At 42.5% G+C, this 27,732-nt stretch overlaps 1 protein-coding gene across 2 annotated transcripts in view; it reads left to right on the top strand.

Moving 5' to 3' along the window:
* The window catches only part of LOC129819098 (AF4/FMR2 family member 1-like), a 77,617-nt gene extending 55,401 nt beyond the window's left edge, over positions 1–22,216 (top strand). Inside the window, exons 13-19 of one of the 2 annotated variants that reach the window (XM_055875664.1) lie at positions 6,249–6,312; positions 6,435–6,571; positions 8,281–8,352; positions 8,545–8,638; positions 8,889–8,929; positions 16,987–17,213; positions 17,456–22,216. In XM_055875664.1, coding sequence (XP_055731639.1) covers positions 6,249–6,312; positions 6,435–6,571; positions 8,281–8,352; positions 8,545–8,638; positions 8,889–8,929; positions 16,987–17,213; positions 17,456–17,580 — 760 coding nt within the window. In that variant the 3' untranslated portion in view covers positions 17,581–22,216. Of the gene's footprint in view, positions 1–6,248; positions 6,313–6,434; positions 6,572–8,280; positions 8,353–8,544; positions 8,639–8,888; positions 8,930–16,983; positions 17,214–17,455 lie in introns of both variants that reach the window. The other variant, XM_055875663.1, reaches the window with a different exon arrangement.
* Positions 22,217–27,732: the final 5,516 nt, after the last annotated feature.

Here is a 27,732-nt window from a genome sequence, read left to right as displayed (position 1 = left end):
TCATTCTATTAAGGCATGTCGTCCATGTCCTGAACAGCAAAGCATCCCCAAACCATCACACTACCACCACCAGTAATGGTGCCCGAGGGGATGGCTGCCGTTTTTATGGGCTCCTAACCAACTATGGTATTTTGTATGTTTTTTCGCATTGTTTGTGACTGACTTATTTTGTACATAATGTTGCTGCTACCGACTCTTATGCCTGAAAAGAGCTTCTGGATATCAGACCAGCGATTACACACCTTGAACTGGACGAAGATTCTTTTCTTTAATGAGTCCAACGTGAAATATCTACTGCTTCTCCGAGAACCGGACAAATTTCAGTCATTTGCGTGAAGAAAAGAAATACAGGGTGCGGAGATCGGTGTGCCTTGTGAGAAATTCGTCAGCAAGTGGGTAACCCACCATCCGTTCTATTGGCCAACGTGCAATCACTGGAGAATTCACTGGATGATCTCAGTTCGAGACTATCCTACCAACGGGACATTAAAAACTGTAATATCGTATGTTTCACTGAGTCATGGCTGAACGACGAAAATGATAATATACAGTTGGCTGGGTTTTCCGTGCATCGGCAGGACAGAACAGCTACGTCTGGTAAGACAAGGGGTGGGGGTGTGTGTCTCTATTGGTAAATAAAAGCTGGTGTCTCGGTATTGCTCGCCTAAAGGTAGAGTACCTCATGATAAGCTGTAGAGTTTTCATCTATATTTACCATCACAAAAGAATGCTGGAACTAAGACCCACTCAACGAGCTATAGAAGGCCATAAGCAAACAAGAAAATGCTAATCCAGAAGTGGCACTCCATTTGGCAAATCTGACCATAATTCTATCCTCCTGATTCCTGCTTACAAGCAAAAACTAAAGCAGGAAGTACCAGTGACTCACTCTACGGAAGTGGTCAGATGCTATGCTACAGGACTGTTTTGCTAGCACAGACTAGAATATGTTCTGGAATTCATCCAATGGCATTGCGGAGTATACCACCTCAGTCACAGGTTTCAACAATAAGTGCATCGACGGAGTCGTCCCCACAGTGACCGTACATACACCAACCAGAAGCTATGGATTACTAGCAACATCCTCACTGAGCTAAAGGCTAGAGCTGCCGCTTTCAAGGAGCGGGACACTTATCCAGATGCTTAGCTGGATTTCTTCTATGTCCTCAAATGAACCATCAAACAGGCAAGCATCAATACAGGATTAAGATTGAATCCTACTACACCAGCTCTGATGCTCGTCGGATGTGGCAGGGCTTGCAAACTATTATGATCTACAAAGTGAAGCCCAGTCGTGAGCTGCCCAGTGACGTGAGCCTACCAGGCGAGCGAAATGCCTTTTATGCTCGCTTTGAGGCAAGCAACACAGAAACATGCATGAGAGCACCAGCTGTTCCTTACGACTGTGATCACACTCTCCATGGCCGATGTGAGCATTCACAAGGCCGCGGGGCCAGACGGATTACCAGGGTGTGTACTCGGAGCATGCGCTGACCAACTGGCAAGTGTCTTTACTGACTCACTGACCGAGTCTGTAATACTTACATGTTTCAAGCAGATCACCATAGTCCCTGTGCCCTAAGAAAGCAAAAGTAACCTGCCTAAATGATTATCGCCCGTAGTACTCAGGTTGGTAGCCATGGAGTGCTTTGAAGGCTGGTCAACACCATCATCCCGGAAACCATTTACATTACATTTACATTTAAGTCATTTAGCAGACGCTCTTATCCAGAGCGACTTACAAATTGGTGCATTCACCTTATGATATCCAGTGGAACAACCACTTTACAATAGTGCATCTAACTCTTTTAAGGGGGGGGGGTTAGAAGGATTACTTTATCCTATCCTAGGTATTCCTTAAAGAGGTGGGGTTTCAGGTGTCTCCGGAAGGTGGTGATTGACTCCGCTGACCTGGCGTCGTGAGGGAGTTTGTTCCACCATTGGGGTGCCAGAGCAGCGAACAGTTTTGACTGGGCTGAGCGGGAACTGTACTTCCTCAGAGGTAGGGAGGCGAGCAGGCCAGAGGTGGATGAACGCAGTGCCCTTGTTTGGGTGTAGGGCCTGATCAGAGCCTGAAGGTACGGAGGTGCCGTTCCCCTCACAGCTCCGTAGGCAAGCACCATGGTCTTGTAGCGGATGCGAGCTTCAACTGGAAGCCAGTGGAGAGAGCGGAGGAGCGGGGTGACGTGAGAGAACTTGGGAAAGTTGAACACCAGACGGGCTGCGGCGTTCTGGATGAGTTGTAGGGGTGACTTAGTCAGGTTTGGAGGCCTCCTTGCTCGCACACGCTTTTTCAGATCTGCCCATACATTTTCTATAGGATTGAGGTCAGGGCTTTGTGATGGCCACTCCAATTCCTTGACTTTGTTGTCCTTAAGCTATTTTGACACAACAAAGTATGCGTAGGGTCATTGTCCATTTGGAAGAACCATTTGCAACCAAGCTTTAACTTCCTGACTGATGTCTTGAGATGTTGCTTCAATATATCCACATAATTTTCCATCCTCATGATGCCATCTATTTCGAGAAGTGCACCAGACCCTCCTGCAGCAAAGCACCCCCACAACATGATGCTGCCACCCCCGTGCTTCACGGTTGGGATGGTATTCTTCGGCTTGCAAGCCTCCCCCTTTTTCCTCCAAACATAACGATGGTCATTATGGCCAAACAGTTCTATTTTTGTTTCATCAGACCAGAGGACATTCCTTCAAAAAGTATGATCTTTGTCCCCATGTGCAGTTGCAAACCGTAGTCTGGCTTTTTTATGGCGGTTTTGGAGCAGTGGCTTCCTTGCTGAACGGCCTTTCAGGTTATGTCGATATAGGACTCGTTTTACTGTGGATCTAGATACTTTTGTACCTGTTTCCTCCAGCATCTTCACAAGGTTCTTTGCTGTTGTTCTGGGAATGATTTGCACTTTTCACACAAGTACGTTCATCTCTAGGAGACAGAACCTTCCTGAGCGGTGTGACGGCTGCCTGGTCCCATGGTGTTTATACTTGCGTCCTATTGTTTTTACAGATGAACGTGGTACCTTCAGGCATTTGGAAATTGCTCCCAGGGATGAACCAGACTTGTGGAGGTCTACAATTGTTTTTCTGAGGTCTTGGCTGATTTCTTTAGATTTTCCCATGATGTCAAGCAAAGAGGCACTGAGTTTGAAGGTAGGCCTTGAAATACATCCACAGGTACACCTCCAATTGACTCAAATTATGTAAATTAGCCTATCAGAAGCTTCTAAAGCCATTACATCATTTTCTGGAATTTTCTAAGCTTTTTTAAATGCACAGTCAACTTAGTGTATGTAAACTTCTGACCCCCTGGAATTGTGATAACAGTTCATTATAAGTGAAATCTGTCTGTAAACAATTGTTGGAAAAATTCCTTGTCATGCACGAAGTAGATGTCCTAACCGACTTGCCAAAACTATGGTTTATTAACAAGAAATTTGTGGAGTGGTTGAAAAAATTGTTTTAATGACTCCAACCTAAGTGTATGTACACTTCCAACTTCAACTGTATATACTAGGTGGGGTCAGAGGAATGTCCCAAAAAAATGTCTGACTATAGTCACCCAAGTTATAGACTTATCTCTGCTACCGCACAGCAAGCGGTACTGGAGCACCATGTCTATCCAAAAGGCTTCGTAACAGCATCTACCTCAAGCCATAAGATTGCTGAAGATTTAAACAAATGGCTACCCGGACAATTTAAATTGACCCACACACACACACTGCTGCTACTCGCTGTTCGTTATCTATTCATAGTCACTTTGCCCCTACCTACATGTACAAATTACCTCAACTAACCTGTACCCCCTGCACATTGACTCGGTACAAGTACCCCCTGTATATAGCCTTGTTTATCGTTATTTTGTTATTTAAAAAAATATATATTTATACTTGTAGTTTATGTAGTAAATATTTTCTTAACAAATTTTCTTGAACTGCATTGTTGGTTCAAGGCTTGTAAGTAAGCATTTCACGTTAAGGTGACAAATACGATTTGACAATGCTTGATCATTGGTATAAGGTTCTTACTGTGGAATGCAGAGTTTGGTTTTCGCCAGGCATAATGGGACGCATGTCATATTTACAGTTAAGCATGGTGGTGGTAGTGGGATGCTTTGCTGCCTCAGGACCTGGACGACTTGCCTTGAAAGAAGGAACCATGAATTCTGCTCTGTATCAGAGAATTCTACAGGAGAATGTCAGGCCATCTGTCCATAAGCTGAAACGCAGCAAGACAATGATCCAAAACACACAATCAAAATTAGAAGTTTTGGAATGGCCTAGTCAAAGCACAGACCTAATCCCAATTGAGATGTGGCAGGATTTGAAACGAGCAGTTCATACTTGAAAACCGATACATTTTGCTGACTCAAGGTAGTTCTGCATGCAAGAGTTTGCCAAAATTGCTCTACAGCGATGTGTAAGACTGATCAACAACTACAGGTAGCATTTGGTTGCAGTTGTTGCAGCTAAAGGTGTCACACACAACCAGTTACTGAGTGTAAGGGGGAAATTGTGTTTTCACACAGGGGAATTGGGTGTTGCATAACTTAATGAAATTATTTGTTTTATTTGTGTGTGTGTGAACTCAGGTTTCCTTTATCTATTATTTGCTTTTGATTGAAGATCTGATAATATTCAGTATCTAAAATGTAACCCTAACCCAAAAATAGAGAAAATCAGAAAGGGGGCAAATACTTTTTCACAGCACTGTATATAAATGACAATTTCTCCCATATCTCTATGGGGTGTTGTTGTGGGTAATAAACTCAGCAAAAAAAGAAATGTCTCTCTTTCATGACCCTGTCTTTCAAAGATAATTCGTAAAAATCCAAATAACTTAATAGTTCTTGATTGTAAAGGGTTTAAACACTGTTTCCCATGCTTGTTCAATGAACCATAAACAATGAATGAACATGCACGTGTGGAACGGTCGTTAGGACACTAACAGGTTACAGACGGTAGGCAATTAAGGTCACAGTTATAAAAACTTAGGACACTAAAGAGCCCTTTCTACTGACTCTGAAAAACACCAAAAGAAAGATGCCCAGGGTTCCTGCTTATCTGCATGAACGTGCCTTAGGCATGCTGCAAGGAGGCATGAGGACTGCAGACGTGGTCGGGGCAATAAATTGCAATGTCCGTACTGTGAGACGCCTAAGACAGCTTTACAGGGAGACAGGACAGACAGCTGATCGTCCTTGCAGTGGCAGACCATGTGTAACATCACCTGCACAGGATCGGTACATCTGAACATCACACCTGCGGGACAGGTACAGGATGGCAACCACAACTGCCTGAGTTACACCAGGAAAGCACAATCCCTCCATCAGTGCTCAGGCTGTCCGCAATAGGCTGAGAGAGGCTGAACTGAGGGCTTGTAGGCCTGTTGTCCTCACCAGACATCACCGGCAACAACGTTGCCTATGGGCACAAACCCACCATCGCTGGACCAGACAGGACTGGCAAAAAGTGCTCTTCACTGACGAGTCCCAGTTTTGTCTCACCAGGGGTGATGGTCGGATTCACGTTTATCATCGAAGGAATTAGCGTAACACCGAGGCCTGTACTCTGGAGCGGGATCGATTTGGAGGTGGCGGGTCCGTCATGGGACTGAGCTTGTTGTCATTGCAGGCAATCTCAAAGCTGTGCGTTACAGGAAGACATCCTCCTCCCTCATGTGGTACCCTTCCTGCAGGCTCATCCTGACATGACCCTCCAGCATGACAATGCCACCAGCCATACAGCTCATTCCGTGCATGATTTCCTGCAAGAGAGGAATGTCAGTGTTCTGCCATGGCCAGCGAAGAGCCCGGATCTCAATCCCATTGAGCACATCTGGGACCTGTTGGATTGGAGAGTGAGGGCTAGGGCCATTCCCCTCAGAAATGTCCGGGAACTTGTATGTTCCTTGATGGAAGAGCAAGAACTGGCAAATCTGGTGCAGTCCATGAGGAGGACTGCACTGCAGTACTTAATTCAGTTGGTGGCTACACCAGATACTGACTGTTACTTTTGATTTTCACCCCCCCCCCCACACCTTTGTTCAGGGACACATTATTCCATTTCTGTTAGTCACATATCTGTGGAACTTGTTCAGTTTATGTCTCAGTTGTTGAATCTGTTATGTTCATACAAATATTTACACATGTTAAGTTTGCTGAAAATAAATGCAGTTGACTGAGAGGACGTTTCTTTTTTTGCTGAGTTTATATACCTCTGTTCCTGCCACCCACAGGCAGCACCCAGTGGAGTATCATATGAAGGAAGCCAAAAAACTCAAGCACAAAGCAGATGCCACGGTAATAGTCCTATTTTTACTCTCCCGTTTTCTCTCATTCTCTCTCAATTCAGTATTGTTCTTTCACTTGTGACAATCTCAATGAATTCTAAACCAAGGTCGGTGCGTTTTTGTTTCCTCCAGTCTGATAAGGTGGGCAAAGCTTTCAACTACCTCGATGCTGCCATGTCCTTTGTGGAGAGCGGCATCGCTATGGAAACCGATCCCCATACCCCGAAGTCGGCATATACGATGTTCGCTGAAACCTTGGATCTGATCAGGTAAGCAGCCCAAAACAATATGTACTAGATAGAGCTCCTTAGCTGCAGTGAGTAGGGGTGGGCATTTGAAATATTTTCAGGTTTGAATAATAAGATATTTTTGGGGGATATCCAGATAGTTGTAAAACATGTTTTTTTGTGAATTTATTTAAACTTGGACACTTGTTTGCTGTGCAGCCTGCACAACTCAGAGTATGTTCACGGCCCGATGGTGTGTGTGTGTGAGACAGGAGGGAGAGTGGGGGGAAAAATGCCACTGACTCGTGCTAGTTAGATAACCTATGGCATTTACAAGTTTGTCTATCATCCCATCTGGCAGTGGCTGTCTTTACTGCATCAAATTGATTTAAAGAAGAGAGGATGGTCAGCAGGCTGGACTAGTTGAGGCCATTTTGCTGCGCTCCCTGTCCTTTTCTACAACCCCATTCAGATTAAACCTGTCGGTTGCTCCTGCTAGCCTACTCCTTCTCATTTAACTTAATTCCAGAATTGTAATTCCATTTTGGATGAAATTAGAGGTATACCACTTCAAATTGCTAGACATAGGAGCCTCTGACTGTAGTGCCAACAAGCTACACATGTGAAACCTGTGTAGGTTATATGGTATGTCTTTTAATGGGGTGCACGTCATAAACTACATTCAAAAGTTTGTTTTATTCAATTAAGAATTTCACGGATGTATCAAAAATGAAATACAGAAATCTAATTTACGTACAGTACCTGTCAAAAGTTTGGACACCTACTCATTCTAGGGTTTTTCATTATTTGTACTATATTCTACATTGTAGAATAATAGTGAAGACATCAAAACTATGAAATAACACATATGGAATCATGTAGTAACCAAAAAAGTGTTACACAAATCAAACTATATTTTATATTTGAGATTCGTCGAAATATCCGCCTTTTGCCTTGATGACTGCTTTGCACACTCTTGGCATTCTCTCAACCAGTTTCATGAGGTAGTCACCTGGCATGCATTTCAATTAACAGATGTGCTTTGTTAATTTGTGGAATTTCTTTCCTCAATGCTTTGGAGCCAATCAGTTGTGTTGTGACACTGGAGGGGTGGTATACAGAAGGTAGCCCTATTTGGTAAAAGACCAAGTCCATATTATGGCAAGACAACATTTTGCTCAGGGCCTCCAAAAGGCTAGGGCCGACTCTCTGATTACATGTGTAGGTATGGATGAGGCTACGAGCCACTGCGACCCCTCATGATGAGTTCCTTTTTTTTGTGACCCCCCCCAACCCTATCAAAGTTTCCCGTCCCTGCTCTACAGATTATCAGTAACATTTCAAAAAATCTACTAACCCTAGCTCTAACCCTAATCCTAACTCTTATTCTAAACCTAACCATAACCTTAGCAAGCAGTGGCTTATCAACAAATATATATTTTTTTTTTCTTTTAATTGAACATTTATTTAACTAAACGAGTCTGTTAAGAACAAATTCTTATTTACAATGATGGCCTACCGTCATTGATAGTATGACCTTCTGTAGAGCATCACTATCCAAATAAAGCGTGACCCAAAAATGTATGAAACAATCTAATTATTAAGTAATCACTCTGAAGTACTTTACCCTCCACTTCTGATTGTCATAACAAAATGTGGGTATGTGGTCAAGGACAGGATGTGAAACTCACCTTTGCTTTGTGTTTCCTGTGCTTTTTCTATTTTTTTAAATGCCACCTCTACTCTTTCAGGTTCATACTGAAACTGAAGGGTTCTGTGGACCCCTCTGCCCCTGTTACAGACAAGGATTTTACAATTTTATGGTAACTAGATAACCAGGACCCTACTATATGTAATAAATACCCTGCTACACCACAGAATAGTTCACTATAGTTCTGTTAAATGTAACAAATGTCAAGTAGTGGCACTTTGGATCCATTTGAATTCAAGTCAGTGAAATTAAGTATTCCTGCAGAGGATTGTGAGAATGTAACCTTTTTGTTATTGTCTGTCAGTATGAGGTGCCAGTCCCTTCTACAGATGGCCATGTTTCGCTACAAAAGAGAAACGGCACTTAAGTATTCAAGGACCCTCACAGATCATTTCAAGGTAGGCTTCAAGGATCACTTGTTGGTCATGTGTTTCTGCATGTCTGTGTGTGTAGTGTACATACATTCACTGGAAAATAAATGGCAGCAACGTTCTGAGCACACTAGTTGAGTACTTGGATTACTATTGAGTAATCAAAAAGTATGTTTGTGTGTAAATTCAAATGAATATCAAATTGTCAATGTGTGTAGAGACATGGTTAAATAGCAAATTAGTTTGACTGAATTGGATCTTAAATTCTCTTTTTCAGAGCTCCTCCAAGTCTGCAGCTCCCTCCCAATGTGTCTCAAAGTAAGTATTTTACCTAGTGTTTGTCCTCTGCTCAGCCTTTTCCCTTTGTGTGTCCTGTCTCCTGCTTTTGCATTTAGTCAGAATTATTAGAGTTATATCTTGATTTCCTGTACAAACTATTTCTCTCATAGGGTGTCCAATCAAACACATATTTTGACCAATGAGTAAATTAACCTCATGTCTATATAACAATCCGTTCAAAAGTTATTGGAGTTTTTACCCTTGTAGGATGGCTAAAATTAGGGTGACTAAATCAATGGGGGCTAGAGGAGGGGAAAAAGTGGTAAAATAGCAACTTTCTTTTCTAATCCGGAGGACATAAGAATATAGAGATGCTAGAAATCGATTTTTAGACATGACATGTATTTTCATATTTTAGTATACCCTTTTCATATTAATGTGAAATTCCTATTATTTTTTGAAGATATCAAATTTTATTGGTTTGTACACAAATTATTTTGCAGATGTTATCGCAGGTGCAGTGAAATACTTATGCTTCTAGTTCCAACAGAGTAATCCACCTGAGTAAATACATGTTAGAAACGCCTTTGGCTGTGTTTACAGCTGTGAGTCTTTTTGGGTAAGTCTCTTAAGGGCTTTGCACACCTGGGCTGTGCAATATTTGTCCATTATTCTTTTTAAATTCTTCAAAGTCTGTCAAGTTGGTCGTTGATCATTGCTAGACAGTCATTTTTAAGTCTTGCCATAGTTTCAAGGAGATTCAAAACTGTAACTAGGCCATTTAGGAGCGTTCAATGTCCTCTTGGTAATCAACTCCAGTGTAAATTTGGCCTTATGTTTTAGGTTATTGTCCTGCTGAAAGGTGAACTTGTCTCCCATTATCTGTTGGAAAGCAGACTGAACCAGTCTTTCCTCTGATTTTGCATGTGCTTAGCTCCATTGTTTCTTCCTATCTTGAAAAACTCCCCAGTCCTTGCTGTTGACAAGCATACAGATAACATGATGCAGCCACCACCATGCTTGAAAATATGAAGAGGGGTACTCAGTCACGTGTTGTTGGATTTTCTCCAAACATTAAAATGTACTTTCTTTGCTGCATCTTTTTGCAGTATTACTATAACCGTCTTGTTGCAAACAGAATGCATGTTTTGGGAATCTGTCAATAATGAAATCAAATCAAATTTTATTTGTCACATACACATGGTTAGCAGATGTTAATGCGAGTGTAGCGAAATGCTTGTGCTTCTAGTTCCGACAATGCAGTAATAACCAACAAGTAATCTAACCTAACAATTCCACAACTACTACCTTATACACACAAGTGTAAAGGGATAAAGAATATGTGCATAAAGATATATGAATGAGTGATAGTACAGAACGGCATAGGCAAGATGCAGTAGATGGTATAGAGTACAGTATATACATAGAGATGGGTAATGTAGGGTATGTAAACATAAAGTGGCATAGTTTAAAGTGGCTAGTGATACATGTATTACATAAAGATGGCAAGATGCAGTAGATGATATAGAGTACAGTATATACATATACATATGAGATGGGTAATGTAGGGTATGTAAACATTATATTAAGTGGCATTGTTTAAAGTGGCTAGTGGTACATTTTTACATAATTTCCATCAATTCCCATTATTAAAGTGACTGGAGTTGAGTCAGTATGTTGGCAGCGGCCGCTAAATGTTAGTGGTGGCTGTTTAACAGTCTGATGGCCTTGAGATAGAAGCTGTTTTTCAGTCTCTCGGTCCCTGCTTTGATGCACCTGTACTGACCTCGCCTTCTGGATGATAGCGGGGTGAACAGGCAGTGGCTTGGGTGGTTGTTGTCCTTGATGATCTTTATGGCCTTCCTGTGACATCGGGTGGTGTAGGTGTCCTGGAGGGCAGGTAGTTTGCACCCGGTGATGCGTTGTGCAGACCTCACTACCCTCTGGAGAGCCTTACGGTTGTGGGCGGAGCAGTTGCCGTACCAGGCGGTGATACAGCCCGACAGGATGCTCTCGATTGTGCATCTGTAGAAGTTTGTGAGTGCTTTTGGTGACAAGCCGAATTTCTTCAGTTTCCTGAGGTTGAAGAGGCGCTGCTGCGCCTTCTTCACAACGCTGTCTGTGTGGGTGGACCAATTCAGTTTGTCCGTGATGTGTACACCGAGGAACTTAAAATTTTTAACGGTAAGCAAATTGGAGTGGGTCTAGGGTGTCCGGTAGGGTTGAGGTGATATGGTCCTTGACTAGTCTCTCAAAGCACTTCATGATGACGGAAGTGAGTGCTACGGGGCGGTAGTCGTTTAGCTCAGTTACCTTAGCTTTCTTGGGAACAGGAACAATGGTGGCCCTCTTGAAGCATGTGGGAACAGCAGACTGGGATAAGGATTGATTGAATATGTCCGTAAACACACCAGCCAGCTGGTCTGCACATGCTCTGAGGACGTGGCTGGGAATGCCATCTGGGCCTGCAGCCTTGCGAGGGTTAACACGTTTAAATGTTTTACTCACCTCGGCTGCAGTGAAGGAGAGCCCGCAGGTTTTGGTAGCGGGCCGTGTCAGTGGCACTGTATTGTCCTCAAAGCGAGCAAAAAAGTTATTTAGCCTGTCTGGGAGCAAGACATCCTGGTCCGCGACGGGGCTGGTTTTCTTTTTGTAATCCGTGATTGACTGTAGACCCTGCCACATACCTCTTGTGTCTGAGCTATTGAATTGCGACTCTATTTTGTCTCTGTACTGGGACTTAGCTTGTTTGATTGCCTTGCGGAGAGAATAGCTACACTGTTTGTATTCGGTCATGTTTCCGGTCACCTTGCCCTGGTTAAAAGCAGTGGTTCGCGCTTTCAGTTTCACGCGAATGCTGCCGTCAATCCACGGTTTCTGGTTTGGGAATGTTTTAATCGTTGCTGTGGGTACGACATCGTCAATGTACTTTCTAATGAACTCGCTCACCGAATCAGCATATTCGTCAATGTTGTTTTTGGATGCAATGCGGAACATATTCCAATCCGCGTGATTGAAGCAGTCTTGAAGTGTGGAATCAGATTGGTCAGACCAGCATTGAACCGACCTGAGCGAGGGAGCTTGTTGTTTTAGTTTCTGTTTGTTGGCTGGAAGCAACAAAATGGAGTCGTGGTCAGCTTTTCCGAAAGGAGGGCGGGGGAGGGCCTTATTTGCGTCGCAGAAGTTAGTATAACAATGATCCAAGGTTTTACCAGCCCTGGTAGCACAATCGATATACTGATAGAATTTAGGGAGTTTTGTTTTCAGATTAGCCTTGTTAAAATCCCCAGCTATGATGAATGCAGCCTCAGGGTGTGTGGTTTCCAGTTTACAAAGAGTCAGATAAAGTTCATTCAGGGCCATCGATGTGTCTGCTTGGGGGGGAATATATGCGGCTGTGATTATAATCGAAGAGAATTCCCTTGGTAGATAATGCGGTCGACATTTGATTGTGAGGAGTTCTAGATCAGGTGAACAGAATGACTTGAGTTCCTGTATGTTGTTATGATCACACCACGTCTCGTTAATCATAAGGCATACACCCCCACCCCTCTTCTTACCAGAAAGATGTATGTTTCTGTCGGCGCGATGCGTGAAGAAACCAGCTGGCTGCACCGACTCCGTTAGCGTCTCTTGAGTTAGCCATGTTTCCGTGAAGCAGAGAACGTTACAATCTCTGATGTCTCTCTGGAATGTTACCCTTGCTCGGATTTCATCAACCTTATTGTCAAGAGACTGGACATTGGCGAGTAGTATGCTAGGGAGTGGAGCGCGATGTGCCCGTCTCCGAAGCCTGACCAGGAGACCGCTACGTTTGCCCCTTTTACGGCGTCGTATAGGGTTGCCGGCTAGGATCAGATCCATTGTATTGGGTGGAAGGCAAAACACTGGATCCGTTTCGGGAAAGTCATATTCCTGGTTGGAACGATGGTGAGTTGACGTTGCTCTTATATTCAGTAGTTCCTCCCGACTGTATGTAATGAAACCTAAGATCACCTGGGGTATCAATGTAAGGAATAACACATAAAAAAACAAAATACTGCATATTTTCCAAGGAACGCGAAGCGAGGCGGCCATCTCGGTCGGCGCTGTCAATTAGGTGAAAATTGTGGAGTAACTACAATGTTGATCCATCCTCAGGAGAAAACTATCACAGCCACTAAACTCTAACTGTTTTAAAACCACAATTGGCCTCATGGTGAAATCCCTGAGCGGTTCTCTTCCACTCTGGCAAGAGTTAGGAAGGACATCTGTAGCTTTGTAGTGACTGAGTGTAATGATACACTGTCCAAAGCCTAATTAATAACTTTACCATGCTCAAAGGTATGTTCAGTATATGCTTTTGTTTATTTTTACCCATCTGTCAATCGGAGACCTTTGCGAGTTATTGGAAAACCTCCCTGGTCTTTTTGGTTGAATCTGTGCTTGAAATTCAATACTCGACTGAGGGACCGTTCAGATAATTGTATGTGTGGGTTACAATCTTATTAGTAATTCAAATATCATGTCAACCACTATTATTGCACACAGTGAATCCATGCATCTAATGTGATCTGAAAGCAAATTTCTACTCTTGAACTTATTTGGGCTTGTCATAACAAAGGGGTTGAGTACTTATTGACTCAAGACATTTAATCATTTTTTATTAATTTGTAAAAAAATTCTAAAACAAATTCCACTTTGGCATTTTTGGGTATTTTCTATAGATCAGTGAAACAAAATCTCAATTTAATAAATTTTTAATTCAGACTGTAACCCAACAAAATGTGGAAAAGTTTTTTGTGAATTTTGTGAATTAATAGAAAAGGTGTGTGTACAGCAGTAGTTATATTGACTAGAATACAAAAATATAAAAGTGTTGTCCCATGTTTCATGAACTTAAATGTGCACAAATTTGTTTACATCCCTGTTAGTGAGCATTTCTCCTTTGCCAAGATAATCCATCCATCTGACAGGTGTGGCAAGAAGAGGATTAAACGGCGTGAACATTACACAGGTGCACCTTGTGCTGTGGGCAATTTAAAGGCCACTCTAAAATGTGCAGTTTGTAAAACAACATGTGTCAAGTTTTGGGGGAGTGTGCAGGAATATCCACCAGAGCTATTGTCAGAGAATTGAATGTTCTGAAACAAAGCTGAAAATTTTCAATTTCTTCCATGGCCTGCATGCTCAGACATGTCACCCATTGAGCAGTTTGGAATGCTCTGGATCAACGTGTACGACAGCTTGTTCCAGTTCCCGCCAATATCCAGCAACTCCGCATAGCCATTGAATAGGAGTGGGACTACATTCCACAGGCCACATCAACAGCCTGATCAACTCTATGCAAAATTGATGATTAGCGCTGCATGAGGCACCAGATACTGACTGGTTTTCTGATCCACACGCTTAACTTTTCTTAAGATATCTGCGACCAACAGATGTGTATCTGTAGTCCCAGTCATATGAAATCCATAGATTAGGGCCTAATGCATTTATTTCAGTTGACTGATTTCCTTTATATGAACCTGGCCTGCTGGAGGTCATTTTGCAGGGCTCTGGCAGTGCACCTCCTGGCACAAAGGCGGAGGTAGCAGTCCTGCTGCTGGGTTGCTGCCCTCCTACGGCCTCCTCCACGTCTCCTGATGTACTGGCCTGTCTCCTGGTAGCGCCTCCATGCTCTGGACACTACGCTGACAGACACAGCAAACCTTTTTGCCACAACTCGCATTGATTATGCCATCCTGGATGAACTGCACTACCTGAGCCACTTGTGTGGTTTGTAGACTCCGTCTCATGCTACCACTAGAGTGAGAGCACCGCCAGCATTCAAAAGTGACCAAAACATCAGCCAGGAAGCATAGGAACTGAGAAGTTGTCTGTGGTCACCACCTGCAGAATCACTCCTTTTTGGGGGGTGTCATACTAATTGCCTATAATTTCCACCTTTTGTCTATTCCATTTGCACAACAGCATGTGAAATTTATTGTCAATCAGTGTTGCTTCCTAATTGGACAGTTTGATTTCACAGAAGTGTGATTGACTTGGAGTTACATTGTGTTGTTTTAAGTGTTCCCTTTATTTTTTTGAGCAGTGTATTTTAGTTTAGTATACATATGAAGTGGGTAAAGCAGTATGTAAACATTATTAAAGTGACCAAACAAGCACATCTCTGAAATGTCAATGGAGCAAGCTTTTTATTTTCAAAGCCTTTTACATTTATTTCAGCTCGCGTTATGTTAATTTAACTTTGTGTGCCCCGCGGAAACGACTTTGCAGACGACCACCACAACATGTCAAATCCTCAAAGAATGCTGCGGAAGAGCGGCACCGCTCTGTCAACAGAGCTCGGTGCTTATTAGGTTACAAAATCTGACTTTTTGTATATAATGTTAATGATATCTTAGACCCCACTGAATTATTCAGAACATGAAGAATCATATTTGTCTTGGTAACATTTATTTTATAACATAAGGAAGTGAAATTTCATCACCAAAGCAAATTTTCACCCACTGGGGAATCAATCAAGAGTACTTTGACAACTGCTTAAATAAAAAAGGCTTCATAAGTAATGTAACATTACAGAACCTTTTTGTTTTTGATTCAGAAGTTAATATACCCATTTAAATCAGAAAATAAACAAATGGCATTGACAAAATTGACACCCTAGACTTAATATTTGGTAGCACAGCCATTGGTCAAAATTACTGCAATCAAGTGCTTCCTATAACCATCAATGAGCTTCCTGAACCTTTGTACTGGCAGTTTGGCCCACTCTTGGACAAACTGCTCCAGTTCTCCCAGATTAGAAGGGTGCCTTCTCCTAACGGCTGTTTTCAGATCTCCACAAGTTTTCAATGGGATTTAGATTTGGACTTGCTGGCCACTTGAGAACAGTCCAGCGTTTTGTCTTAAACCATTCCTGGGTCCTTTTTAAAGTGTGTTTTGGGTCATTGTCCTACTGGAAGACCCGTGACCTTCGACGGAGACACAGTTTTCTGACACTGGGTCCGACATTGCGCTCCATAATGCCTTTTGTATTCACCTGATTTCATGATGCCATGCACACGTTCAAGGCACCCAGTTCCAGAGGCAGCAAAGCAACCCCAAAACATCACTGAACCTCCATGTTTGACTGTAGGGAAGGTGTTCTTTTCTTTGAAAGCTTAATTTTGTTTTCTGTAAACATAGAGATGGTGTGCTTTACCAAAAAGCTGTAATTTGGTATCATCTGTCCACAGGATATTCTCCCAGAAGGATTTTGGCAAATTGCAGTCGGACTTTCTCAGTAGTGGGGTCCTCTTGGGTCTCCTACAATATAACCCCCTTTCATTGAGTTGGCGATGGATGGTGCGAGTTGAAACCTGTCGGACCTTCTATCTGAATGTCAGCTTGAATCTGTGTGTCAGTTGACTGAGGTGCTTTCTCCACCATTCAAACAATCCTTTGCTGCAATCTTCCATTAAGTTTTTTCTTGCAACCACATCCAGGGAGGTTGGCTACAGTGGCATGGGACTTAAACGTCTTGATTACGTCTTAAACGTCTTGAACGTCTTGATTACATTACGTACGGTGGAAACAGGAACATCAAGGTCTCTGGAGATGAACTTGTAGCCTCGAGATTGTCCATGCTTGGCTACAATCTTGCATCTGACCACCTCAGATAATTCTCTGGTTGTTTTGTTCAACTGCACACCGAAGACATACATATGTGGATACCAAAATATATTTTAATTTCAACAGTTTTCTGGAAGAAATGGTGCATTATTTGAAAAAAGTGCAAGGGTGCCAATATTTATGGCCACGACTGTACATCTCATTCAACCCACTTATTAATAAGTGTATATATACTGTTGGACGTCATCGTATTATGTGCTCAGTCTCATCCGGGGCGGCAGGTAGCCTAGTGGTTAAAGCGGACTAGTAATCGAAAGGTTGCTAGATCAAATCCCTGAGCTGACAAGGTGAAAATCTGTAGTTCTGCCACTGAACAAGGCAGTTAACCCGCTGTTCCTAGGCCATCATTGAAAATAAGAATTTGTTCTTAACTGACTTGCAGCACAGCACTCTTAAGTAAAGGTAACTCATGCCCCACCCTGCCCTTTCTTTCCCAGAAGCACGGGCACACCATCCCCCATGTCTCCCATGCCGTCTCCTGCCAGCACAGCCAGCTCTGGGCCAGGCTCCAACCACAGCAGTGGGGTGGGGATGGGCAATGTGAGCACTGTGGCCATTCCCCAGGTCATCCAGCAGGTGGCATCGTCCTACGTCAACATCACAGCACTCTTTCTGAGTGCTCACGACATCTGGGAGCAGGCTGACGAGCTGGCACACAGAGGCAGTGGTAAGGAGGAGCAGAGGGGAAGGTTAAATAGTCTTACACAAGGATATTATTACACCTGAACAGATTATTTATAAGCTGTAGTTCTATATATCATTACTAGAGGTCATGACTGGGGAAAAATACTGGTGATGTAGACGGTTGTAGTAATATTCACGTGAGCATTTCTTTCCTGCTACTCTATCTAATTGGTATTGACTTATCCAGGCTCTTTTCTACTCCTCTTTTTTTGTGTGTGTCTCTAGGTTTGTTGTCTGAGCTGGACTCAGCTCTGGGCCAGTTGAGCCTGACCTCCACCATGAGCTCTCTGGTGCGTCACACACGGCAGGGACTGCAGTGGCTCCGACTGGACACCTGCGAGACACGGTGACCGTTTCTCAACCCCACCCAGCACTACACAGCCCTGCTTACTCCTGCCTACAGTACCCAGCCCTGGATAACCCTGTCCAGGACATCCTATTTGGCTTTATTTATTGACGGGCCATCAGATGAAAGCAGGATCCCAAGTCCCTCTACAAGTTGTTCACATGGATACAAAGTCACCTTGTATTAAATTTTTCCCAACTACCTATGAAACTGAAGTTCAGAGACCCTGTGTCACACACACACTTTCGGGTCCTCGTCCTCTGTTGGTCACATGGATGGGTCCATTAACAAAACAACTATCACATCCACCTCTGGATCTCTGGAGGCAGCAGGGCCTGCTAGAGCTGTAGTGAGCTGAATGAGACTATCCCTTTCTGAATAACTTGTCACACAGCCAACTGACTGTGGCCTGGCCACCCCTCTGGGTCCTGTCTACCCTGGGGGTTAGACAGTGGAAAGGTTGGCTGAAGAACTGACTTTTGCGAGGGGTCAAAGAGTCCTCCCAGCCTTCTCCTGTGGTAATGGAAAGCAGTGCTGATAAAAAGCTTATTTATTAGCCTTATTATATTATCATTATTACTATTAATATATTGTTTCAGTAAAATTGTTTGATCAAAAGCGGTGTGATGACTAATATTTACTTCACCCAGCTGAAAAGGCCTATAGAACTACAGGTATCCATCCATCCCAGACCCATCCATAATAATAGTAATAATATTATTGGTCAACTCCTGCGGAATATAACGAGTATCTCTGGGCTCCATAAAGTATTTTTAAATTGGTTTTGCCCTGAAAAATTGACATGCCAGAAGATGGCCCTTGACACTTTCTGTGAATATGTATGTTATTATTCTAACCTTTTCTCTTCAAAGGAGATTGACTCTACCTGCCAGGACGTGTCCACTATGTTAATTCAGTCATAACAGAAATACAGTGCATTCGGAAAGTATTCAGACCCCTTGAGTTTTTAGACATTTTGTTACATTAAAGCCTTATTCTAAAATGGATTACATTTTTTTTTCTCATCAAACTACACACAATACCCCATAATAGCGAAGCAAAAACAAGTTTATATAAATGTTTGCAAATTTATAATAAATTTAAAAAATGAAATCACATTTACATAAGTATGCACACCCTTTACTCAGTACTTTGTTGAAGCACCTTTGGCAGCGATTACAGCCTCGAGTCTTCTTGGGTATGATGCTATAAGCTTCGCACACCTGTATTTGGGGAGTTTCTCCCATTCTTCTCTGCAGATCCTCTCAAGCTCTGTCAGGTTGGATGGGGAGCGTCGCTGCACATCTATTTTCAGGTCTCTCCAGAGATGTTTGATCGGGTTCAAGAACCAGCTCTGGCTGGGCCACTCAAGGACATTCAGAGACTTGTCCCAAAGCCACTCCTGCATTGTCTGGGTTGTTTGCTTAGGGTCGTTGTCCTGTTGGAAGGTGAACCTTCACCCCAGTCTGAAGTCCTGAGTGGTCTGGAGCAGGTTTTCATCAAGGATCTCTCTATACATCTTTCCCTCAATCCTGACTAGTGTCCCAGTCCCTTGTCGCTGAAAAACATGGGATGGTGCCAGGTTTCCTCCAGACGTGATGCTTGGCATTCAGGCCAAAGAGTTCAATCTTGGTTTCATTAGACCAGAGAATCTTGCTTCTCATGGTCTGAGAGTCTTTAATTGCCTTTTGGCAAACTCCCAAGTGGGCCTTCATGTGCCTTTTACTGAGGAGTGGCTTCTGTCTGGCCACTCTACCATAAAGGCCTGATTGGTGGAGTGCTACAGAGATGGTTGTCCTTCTGGGAGGTTTTTCCATCTCCGCAAGAGGAACTCTGAAGCACTGTCAGAGTGGCCATCGGGTTCTTGGTCATCTCCCTGAACAAGGCCCTTCTCCCCTGATTGCTCAGTTTGGCTGAGCGGGTAGCTCTAGGAAGAATCTTGGCAGTTCCAAACTTTTTCCATTTAAGAATGAATTAGGCCACTGTGTTCTTGGGAACCTTCAATGCTGCAGACATTTTCTGGCACCCTTCCCCATATCTGTACCTCGACACAATCCTGTCTCGGAGCTCTACAGTCAATTCCTTCAACCTCATGGCTTGGTTACATGCACGTTCAACTGTGGGAAAGTTGTAGATCCAAGTTGTAGAAACATCTCAATGGAAACAGGATGCAACTGAGCTCAATTGCGAGTCTCATAACAAAGGGTCTGAATACTTATGTAAATAAGGTATTTCTGTTTTTTATTTGTAATACATTTGCAAAAATGTCGACCTGTTTTCGCTTTGTCATTATGGGTTAGTGTGTAGATTGATGAGGAACATTTTTTATTTAATCAATTTTAAAATAAGGCTGTAACCTAACAAAATGTGGAACAAGTTAACGGTTCTGAATACTTTCCGCATGCACTGTATGCTTTGATTTGAGTTGGATTCTGAACTTAAGTTCCTTTTATCAACAATAAATGAATCTACAACATTTTAGATAAGAAGCAAAATAGTCTGATGCAGTACAGTTTTACTAGTAGCCCTGATTCATTATCTTCAGACAGGAAGAAGTAACTAACTACCTCATTTTCACTGCACATGGGAAACAGAGCAGAGCAGTCGGAAGGGAGGTAGGGAAGTGAGGGACTGTGGCTTAGTCTGATGGTTAAGAGCGTTTACTCTAGTTCAGCAATCTAATCATAAAGATACTTTTCACACACGAGCTGAAGCTGTGCATCTTTCCAGTTTTTATACAGAAATGGCATCATTCAGTAGCAACAAAAGTGTGCCTTAGATGTTTTAAGGAGACTTAAGGCTGTCTTCCCAAATTGAATAATTTTTGAATGTAGCATCATCATGGATAATTAACACAGCGAGTCCCAAAAACAGAAGTCAAGTGACTATGTATGTATGTGGGAGGAGTTTTGAGAGCACGATAGTCTGTGAAAGTCAAGTCCTACTCTTCCCTTTACTATACTAAGTCATGACCGTTGGAAAGGATGCATTGTTTGACTGGCAGCGTGAGAAAGCACTGACAGATGGTTGTGTTTACATCATTTGCATAGCTCTGTTACATCCTGTATGTACATACGTTGTACATTGACACGTTTTGTTTTCAAAATCATCTTAATTATTGCTGCTTTTTAGTGCAGTCCTTGAAACTACTACTGACCTTTGACTCTATTGCCCATTATCTCTAGATAACAATGTGTCCCAAATTGCAGCCTATTCTCTATTTTTGACCAAGTAGTGCACAATATAGGGAATATGGTCCCATTTGGGACACAGACAATGTCTAGAGGAGTATTAATTGTATTTTGTATGTTTAGGCCTATTCTGGAGTTTAAAAACTGAGATGTAGACCCTGTCTTTCTGTAGAATTAATGACAGCATTTCCCTTTTAAAGCGCTGTGTTCAATTTCGGCCCTACACAGTATCTGCTGTTCTGATTTCAATCAGGTGGGGCTTGATAGAATTACAATTACAAACTTGCATTCGATTAAATCAGTGGTTATTTATTGTTTAACAGATGTTATCAAAGCAAAATACTAATGTTCCTTGTTTTTGCATCAATCATCAATATTCTGATATTGTCTTCCCATCCTGCCCTCTCATTAACACTTCAATGCTTACAGCAAGATAAATGGCCAGCATGCATATCATTTGAATGTATTTACTTTGTATGTACAGTTTCCTTTAGTGTTCAATGGGTTGGTCTGAAAATACCACTGAGTTCTTAAGAATGAATGACCTGTCAGTCTTTCCTCTTGCTTGTTGTAAGGTTTTGGTTATGCTATAAAACTGAGCGTTATAAGAAACAATATATTTAGAACATTAAAGAAAGCACTAATGAAACACTGTTTTTGATGAAATATTGGAGAGTGGTTTGGACCACCATGCTTTTGCCTATAATTTACTCAATCTGGGCCATTTAGTTATTTGAAATGTTTTGTTACTATGCTGTAAAATAAATAAGTTGGGGCACACTGGAAAACAACATTTCTATTGGAGTGCAAATTTATAAGGGCTGTACATGGAACCACAAAAGAACAATTCGTTATGTTTATTTTATCACAAATAGGAAAACTATGAATAGAGTACACTCTGGTACCATGGCTTTTAGTTTATTTTTGTTCCTCCAAGAAGGCTGCTTTGTAAGTAATCATATTTAGAGTTTCCCAACTTGGATGTCAGCACTGCACATGAAATGTTGTCCTGTTTGAGATTACATTCGACATTATTGTCATGCTTCATTTAAACCTTTATTCTTTGTGCTTAATTTGTAGGTCTTCTGTTAGTTATTGACAATAATTTGAAAAATTCTGTGATATCACACTAAAAGGACCATTATCACCTTGGTCTTTTACTGGGAAATTGTGCAGAAATGTTTTGTAATTAAACTTTTTTGCCTTTTGAAAATATGTAAATCCTTTGAGATGCAATGTACAGAGGCGTATAAAGACTGATTGGGAATCAATTTAGGTTTTCTTTTCTTCTAAGTTACATTTTTCCAAAGAGGCTGTTTTGTAGCTTGGCCACTGTAGATGAAGATGAATTGTGAAAATGTTAAACTGGTTCAACGGTACATTTCTGCCATCTAGACCAGAGCTTTGCAGTGTAAAATGTTTGACGCAATAAACTTTGGGGAAAATGTGCTGGCTGTGTGAATTATTATTCTTAACCAGGGATGCCAACCCTCTTCCTGGAGGTCTACAGTCCTGTGGGTTCTCAGTCCAACCCTAATTTAACACAACCGATTCTACTAATTAGCTGCTCAACGAGATCTTAACTAGCTGAATCAGATATGCTAAATTAGGGTTGGACTGAACCGACAGGACAGTAGATCTCCAGGAGAGGGTTGGGCAGCCCTGTTCTAAACTCTGGCATTCTGATTTATTGCCTAATTAGGGCATTGATATCTGCTATAAAACATTGTCGTTCAAGGGAGTTGGGTACTTTGAACAGGGAATTTGTATGTGGGACACATTTTGAGATGGTCCGTTGCAGGTCAGCTGAGGGGAAAAAACTGCGAACTCCGAGGCCTAGGAACTTTTGCAACTTTTGTCTATAACCTTTTATGATAACCTGGTCTTCATTACATAACTACAGGGGAGGATGGCTGCCCCCTCTTACTGAAGCCACAAAGTTTATAAAATATAAAATAAAATATCATCTGGTTAAAAGTGCTGCCAGAGATTGTGGTGGGGTGGTGGAATGGGAGTTGACCGTGGGAGCTGACCGTGGTACTGCAGATATTGTTTGTAGCAAATTATAGTCAATGGGAGTGTGTTCAATATTCGTGGATATAAAAAGAAAAATACATCTGAACACAATCATGGTACCGATAATTGCATCTATTACATCAGATGTATGTCCTTGAACTGATTTATTTTAAAATCGCACACAGAAGTTAAGGATAATTTAGTTTCCAATGGCAGCCTGCCGTACCCTGGTCGGCCTTCAATTTGAGATCCTCAATGAGAGGGGGCAGCACTGATCTAGCCTGCACCGTCACTTCTTAGAGTAGCTCAAACTGCGCATGCTATGTCTCCATGAGACACCATCTTAACCAGACGTCCTTGGCTTCGAATGCGCTATTAGAATGGGGTGTTCTGTGTTAATAAGACTTGCTTACTGTCACTTTGTGTAACATTAGTTAGCTAAGTTAACTTGATAGGAATGCCAGCTGTCTGACTATCCAAAAAACATTCAAATGTAAAAAATAATAATAATAATATTCACGTAGGAATGGATGGTGTCATGTGATCGATGACTTCATTCATATATACAATCATTGCATAAATATGGACTAATTAGACAATGATCGACATTCGCCCCATGGACAGCGAGAGATTTGTTGTTCACACTTTTCTCGGATTAAGAAGATAATCTTTTTGCTTCTTGACTGTTTGGAGAGCTTGCTAGCTACTACTTCAATCAATCAATCAAGTTGATTTTATATAGCCCTTCGTACATCAGCTAATATCTCGAAGTGCTGTACAGAAACCCAGCCTAAAACCCCAAGCAGCAAGCAATGCAGGTGTAGAAGCACGGTGGCTAGGAAAAACTCCCTAGAAAGGCCAAAACCTAGGAAGAAACCTAGAGAGGAACCAGGCTATGAGGGGTGGCCAGTCCTCTTCCGGCTGTGCCGGGTGGAGATTATAACAGAACTATGCCAAAATGTTCATAAGTGACAAGCATGGTCAAATAATAATCATGAATAATTTTCAGTTGGCTTTTCATAGCCGATCATTAAGAGTTGAAAACAGCAGGTCTGGGACAGGTAGGGGTTCCGTAACCGCAGGCAGAACAGTTGAAACTGGAATAGCAGCAAGGCCAGGCGGACTAGGGACAGCAAGGAGTCATCATGCCCGGTAGTCCTGACGTATGGTCCTAGGGCTCAGGTCCTCTGAGAGAGAGAAAGAAAGAGAGAAAGAAGGAGAGAATTAGAGAGAGCCAAGATTTTCAAAATGTTCATAAATGACAAGCATGGTCAAATAATAATCAGGAATAAAAGTCAGTTGGCTTTTCATAGCCGATCATTAAGAGTTGAAAGCAGCAGGTCTGGGACAGGTAGGGGTTCCATAACCGCAGGCAGAGCAGTTGAAACTGGAAGAGCTGCAAGGCCAGGTGGACTGGGGACAGCAAGGAGTCATCATGCCCGGTTTTCCGTGACGTATGGTCCTAGGGCTCAGGTTCTCAGAGAGAGAGAAAGAAAGAGAGAACGAGAGAATTAGAGAGAGCATACTTAAATTCACACAGGACACTGGATAAGACAGGAGAAGTACTCCAGGTATAACCAACTGACCCTAGCCCCCCGACACATAGACTACTGCAGCATAAATACTGGAGGCTGAGACAGGAGCGGTCAGGAGACACTGTGGCCCCATCCGAAGATACCCCCGGACAGGGCCAAACAGGAAGGAAAAACCCCACCCACTTTGCCAAAGCACAGCCCCCGCACCACTAGAGGGATATCTTCAACCACCAACTTACAATCCTGAGACAAGGCCGAGTATAGCCCACAAAGATCTCCACCACAGCACAAACCAAGGGGGGGGCGCCAAGCCAGACAGGAAGATCACGTCAGTAACTCAACCCACTCAAGTGACGCACCCCTCCTAGGGACGGCATGAAAGAGCACCAGTAAGCCAGTGACTCAGCCCCTGTAATAGGGTTAGAGGCAGAGAATCCCAGTGGAGAGAGGGGAACCGGCCAGGCAGAGACAGCAAGGGCGGTTCGTTGTTCCAGAGCCTTTCCGTTCACCTTCACATTCCTTGGCCAGACTACACTCAATCATATGACCTACTGAAGAGATAAGTCTTCAGTAAAGACTTAAAGGTTGAGACTGAGTCTGCGTCTCTCACATGGGTAGGCAGACCGTTCCATAAAAATGGAGATCTATAGGAGAAAGCCCTGCCTCCCGCTGTTTGCTTAGAAATTCTAGGGACAATTAGGAGGCCTGCGTCTTGTGACCGTAGCGTACGTATAGGTATGTACGGCAGGACCAACTCGGAAAGATAGGTAGGAGCAAGCCCATGTAACGCTTTGTAGGTTAGCAGTAAAACCTTGAAATCAGCCCTTGCCAGGAAGCCAGTGTAGGGAAGCTAGCACTGGAGTAATATGATCAAATTTCTTGGTTCTAGTCAGGATTCTAGCAGCCGTATTTAGCACTAACTGAAGTTTATTTAGTGCTTTATCCTTGTAGCCGGAAATCTAGAGCATTCCAGTAGTCTAACCTAGAAGTAACAAATGCATGTACTAATTTTTCTGCATCATTTTTGGACAGAAAATGTCTGATTTTTGCAATGTTACGTAGATGGAAAAAAGCTGTCCTTGAAACAGTCTTGATATGTTCGTCAAAAGAGAAATCAGGGTCAAGAGTAACGCCGAGGTCCTTCACAGTTTTATTTGAGACGACTTTACAACCATCAAGATTAATTGTCAGATTTAACAGAAGATCTCTTTGTTTCTTGGGACGTAGAACAAGCATCTCTGTTTTGTCTGAGTTTAAAAGTAGAACGTTTTCAGCCATCCACTTCCTTATGTCTGAAACACAGGCTTCTAGCGAGGGGAATTTTGGGGCTTCATCATGTTTCATTGAAATGTACAGCTGTGTGTCATCCGCATAGCAGTGAAAGTTAACATTATGTTTTCGAATAACATCCCCAAGAGGTAAAATATATAGTGAAAACAATAGTGGTCCTAAAACAGAACCTTGAGGAACACCGAAATGTACAGTTGATTTGTCAGAGGACAAACCATTCACAGAGACAAAATGATATCTTTCCGACAGATAAGATCTAAACCAGGCCAGAACTTGTCCGTGTAGACCAATTTGGGTTTCCAGTCTCTCCAAAAGAATGTGGTGATCGATGGTGTCAAAGGCAGCACTAAGGTCCAGTAGCACGAGGACAGATGCAGAGCCTCGGTCTGACGCCATTAAAAGGTCATTTACCACCTTCACAAGTGCAGTCTCAGTGCTATGATGGGGTCTAAAACCAGACTGAAGCATTTCGTATACATTGTTTGTCTTCAGGAAGGCAGTGAGTTGCTGTGCAACAGCTTTTTCAAAAAAAATTGAGAGGAATGACAGATTCGATATAGGCCGATAGTTTTTTATATTTTCCGGGTCAAGGTTTGGCTTTTTCAAGAGAGGCTTTATTACTGCCACTTTTAGTGAGTTTGGTACACATCCGGTGGATAGAGAGCTGTTTATTATGTTCAACATAGGAGGGCCAAGCACAGGAAGCAGCTCTTTCTGTTTAGTAGGAATAGGATCCAGTATGCAGCTTGAAGGTTTAGAGGCCATGATTATTTTCATCATTGTATCAAGAGATATAGTACTAAGACACTTAAGTGTCTCTCCCGATCCCAGGCCCTGGCAGAGCTGTACAGATCCAGGACAGCTAAGCCCTGGAGGAATACGCAGATTTAAAGAGGAGTCCGTAATTTGCTTTCTAATGATCATGAGCCATCCTCTCTTGGGGAATGCTGCTTTTTAGTTAGCTTTGCAACAGTATCAAAAATAAATTTTGGATTGTTCTTATTTTCCTCGATTAAGTTGGAAAAGTAGGATGATCGAGCAGCAATGAGGGCTCTTCGGTACTGCACGGTACTGTCTTTCCAAGCTAGTCGGAAGACTTCCAGTTTGGTGTGGCGCCATTTCCGTTCCAATTTTCTGGAAGCTTGCTTCAAAGCTCGGGTATTTTCTGTATACCAGGGAGCTAGTTTCTTATGACAAATGTTTTTAGTTTTTAGGGGTGCAACTGCATCTAGGGTATTGCGCAAGGTTAAATTGAGTTCCTCAGGTGGTTAACTGATTTTTGTCCTCTGACGTCCTTGGGTAGGCAGAAGGAGTCTGGAAGGGCATCAAGGAATTTTTGTGTTGTCTGAGAATTTATAGCACGACTTTTGATGCTCCTTGGTTGGGGTCTGAGCAGATTATTTGTTGCGATTGCAAACGTAATAAAATGGTGGTCCAGGATTATGTGGAAAAACATTAAGATCTACAACATTTATTGCATGGGACAAAACTAGGTCCAGAGTATGACTGTGGCAGTGAGTAGGTCCAGAGACATGTTGGACAAAACCCACTGAGTCGATGATGGCTCCGAAATACTTTTGGAGTGGGTCTGTGGACTTCTCCATATGAATATTAAAATCACCAAAAATTAGAATATGATCTGCTATGACTACAAGGTCTGATAGGAATTCAGGGAACTCAGAGAGGAACGCTGTATATGGCCCAGGAGGCCTGTAAACAGTAGCTATAAATAGTGATTGAGTAAGCTGCATAGATTTCATGACTAGAAGCTCAAAAAGACGAAAACGTCATCTTTTTTTTTTTTGGTAAATTGAAATTTGCTATCGTAAATGTTAGCAACACCTCTGCCTTTGCGGGATGCACGGGGGATATGGTCACTAGTGTAACCAGGAGGTGAGGCCTCATTTAACACAGTAAATTCATCAGGCTTAAGCCATGTTTGTCAGGCCAATCACATCAAGATTATGATCAGTGATTAGTTCATTGTCACGCCCTGGCCTTATTATTCTTTGTTTTCTTTATTATTTTAGTTAGGTCAGGGTGTGACATGGGGAATGTTTATGTTTTGTTGTTTTGGGTGTTTATTTGGTATAGGGGTTAATGGGTGTAGTATATGGTTTTGTG

Source organism: Salvelinus fontinalis, chromosome 21 (genome assembly GCF_029448725.1).
Source record: "Salvelinus fontinalis isolate EN_2023a chromosome 21, ASM2944872v1, whole genome shotgun sequence".
NCBI lineage: Eukaryota > Metazoa > Chordata > Actinopteri > Salmoniformes > Salmonidae > Salvelinus > Salvelinus fontinalis.
This window is presented reverse-complemented; position numbering and strand designations above follow the sequence as displayed.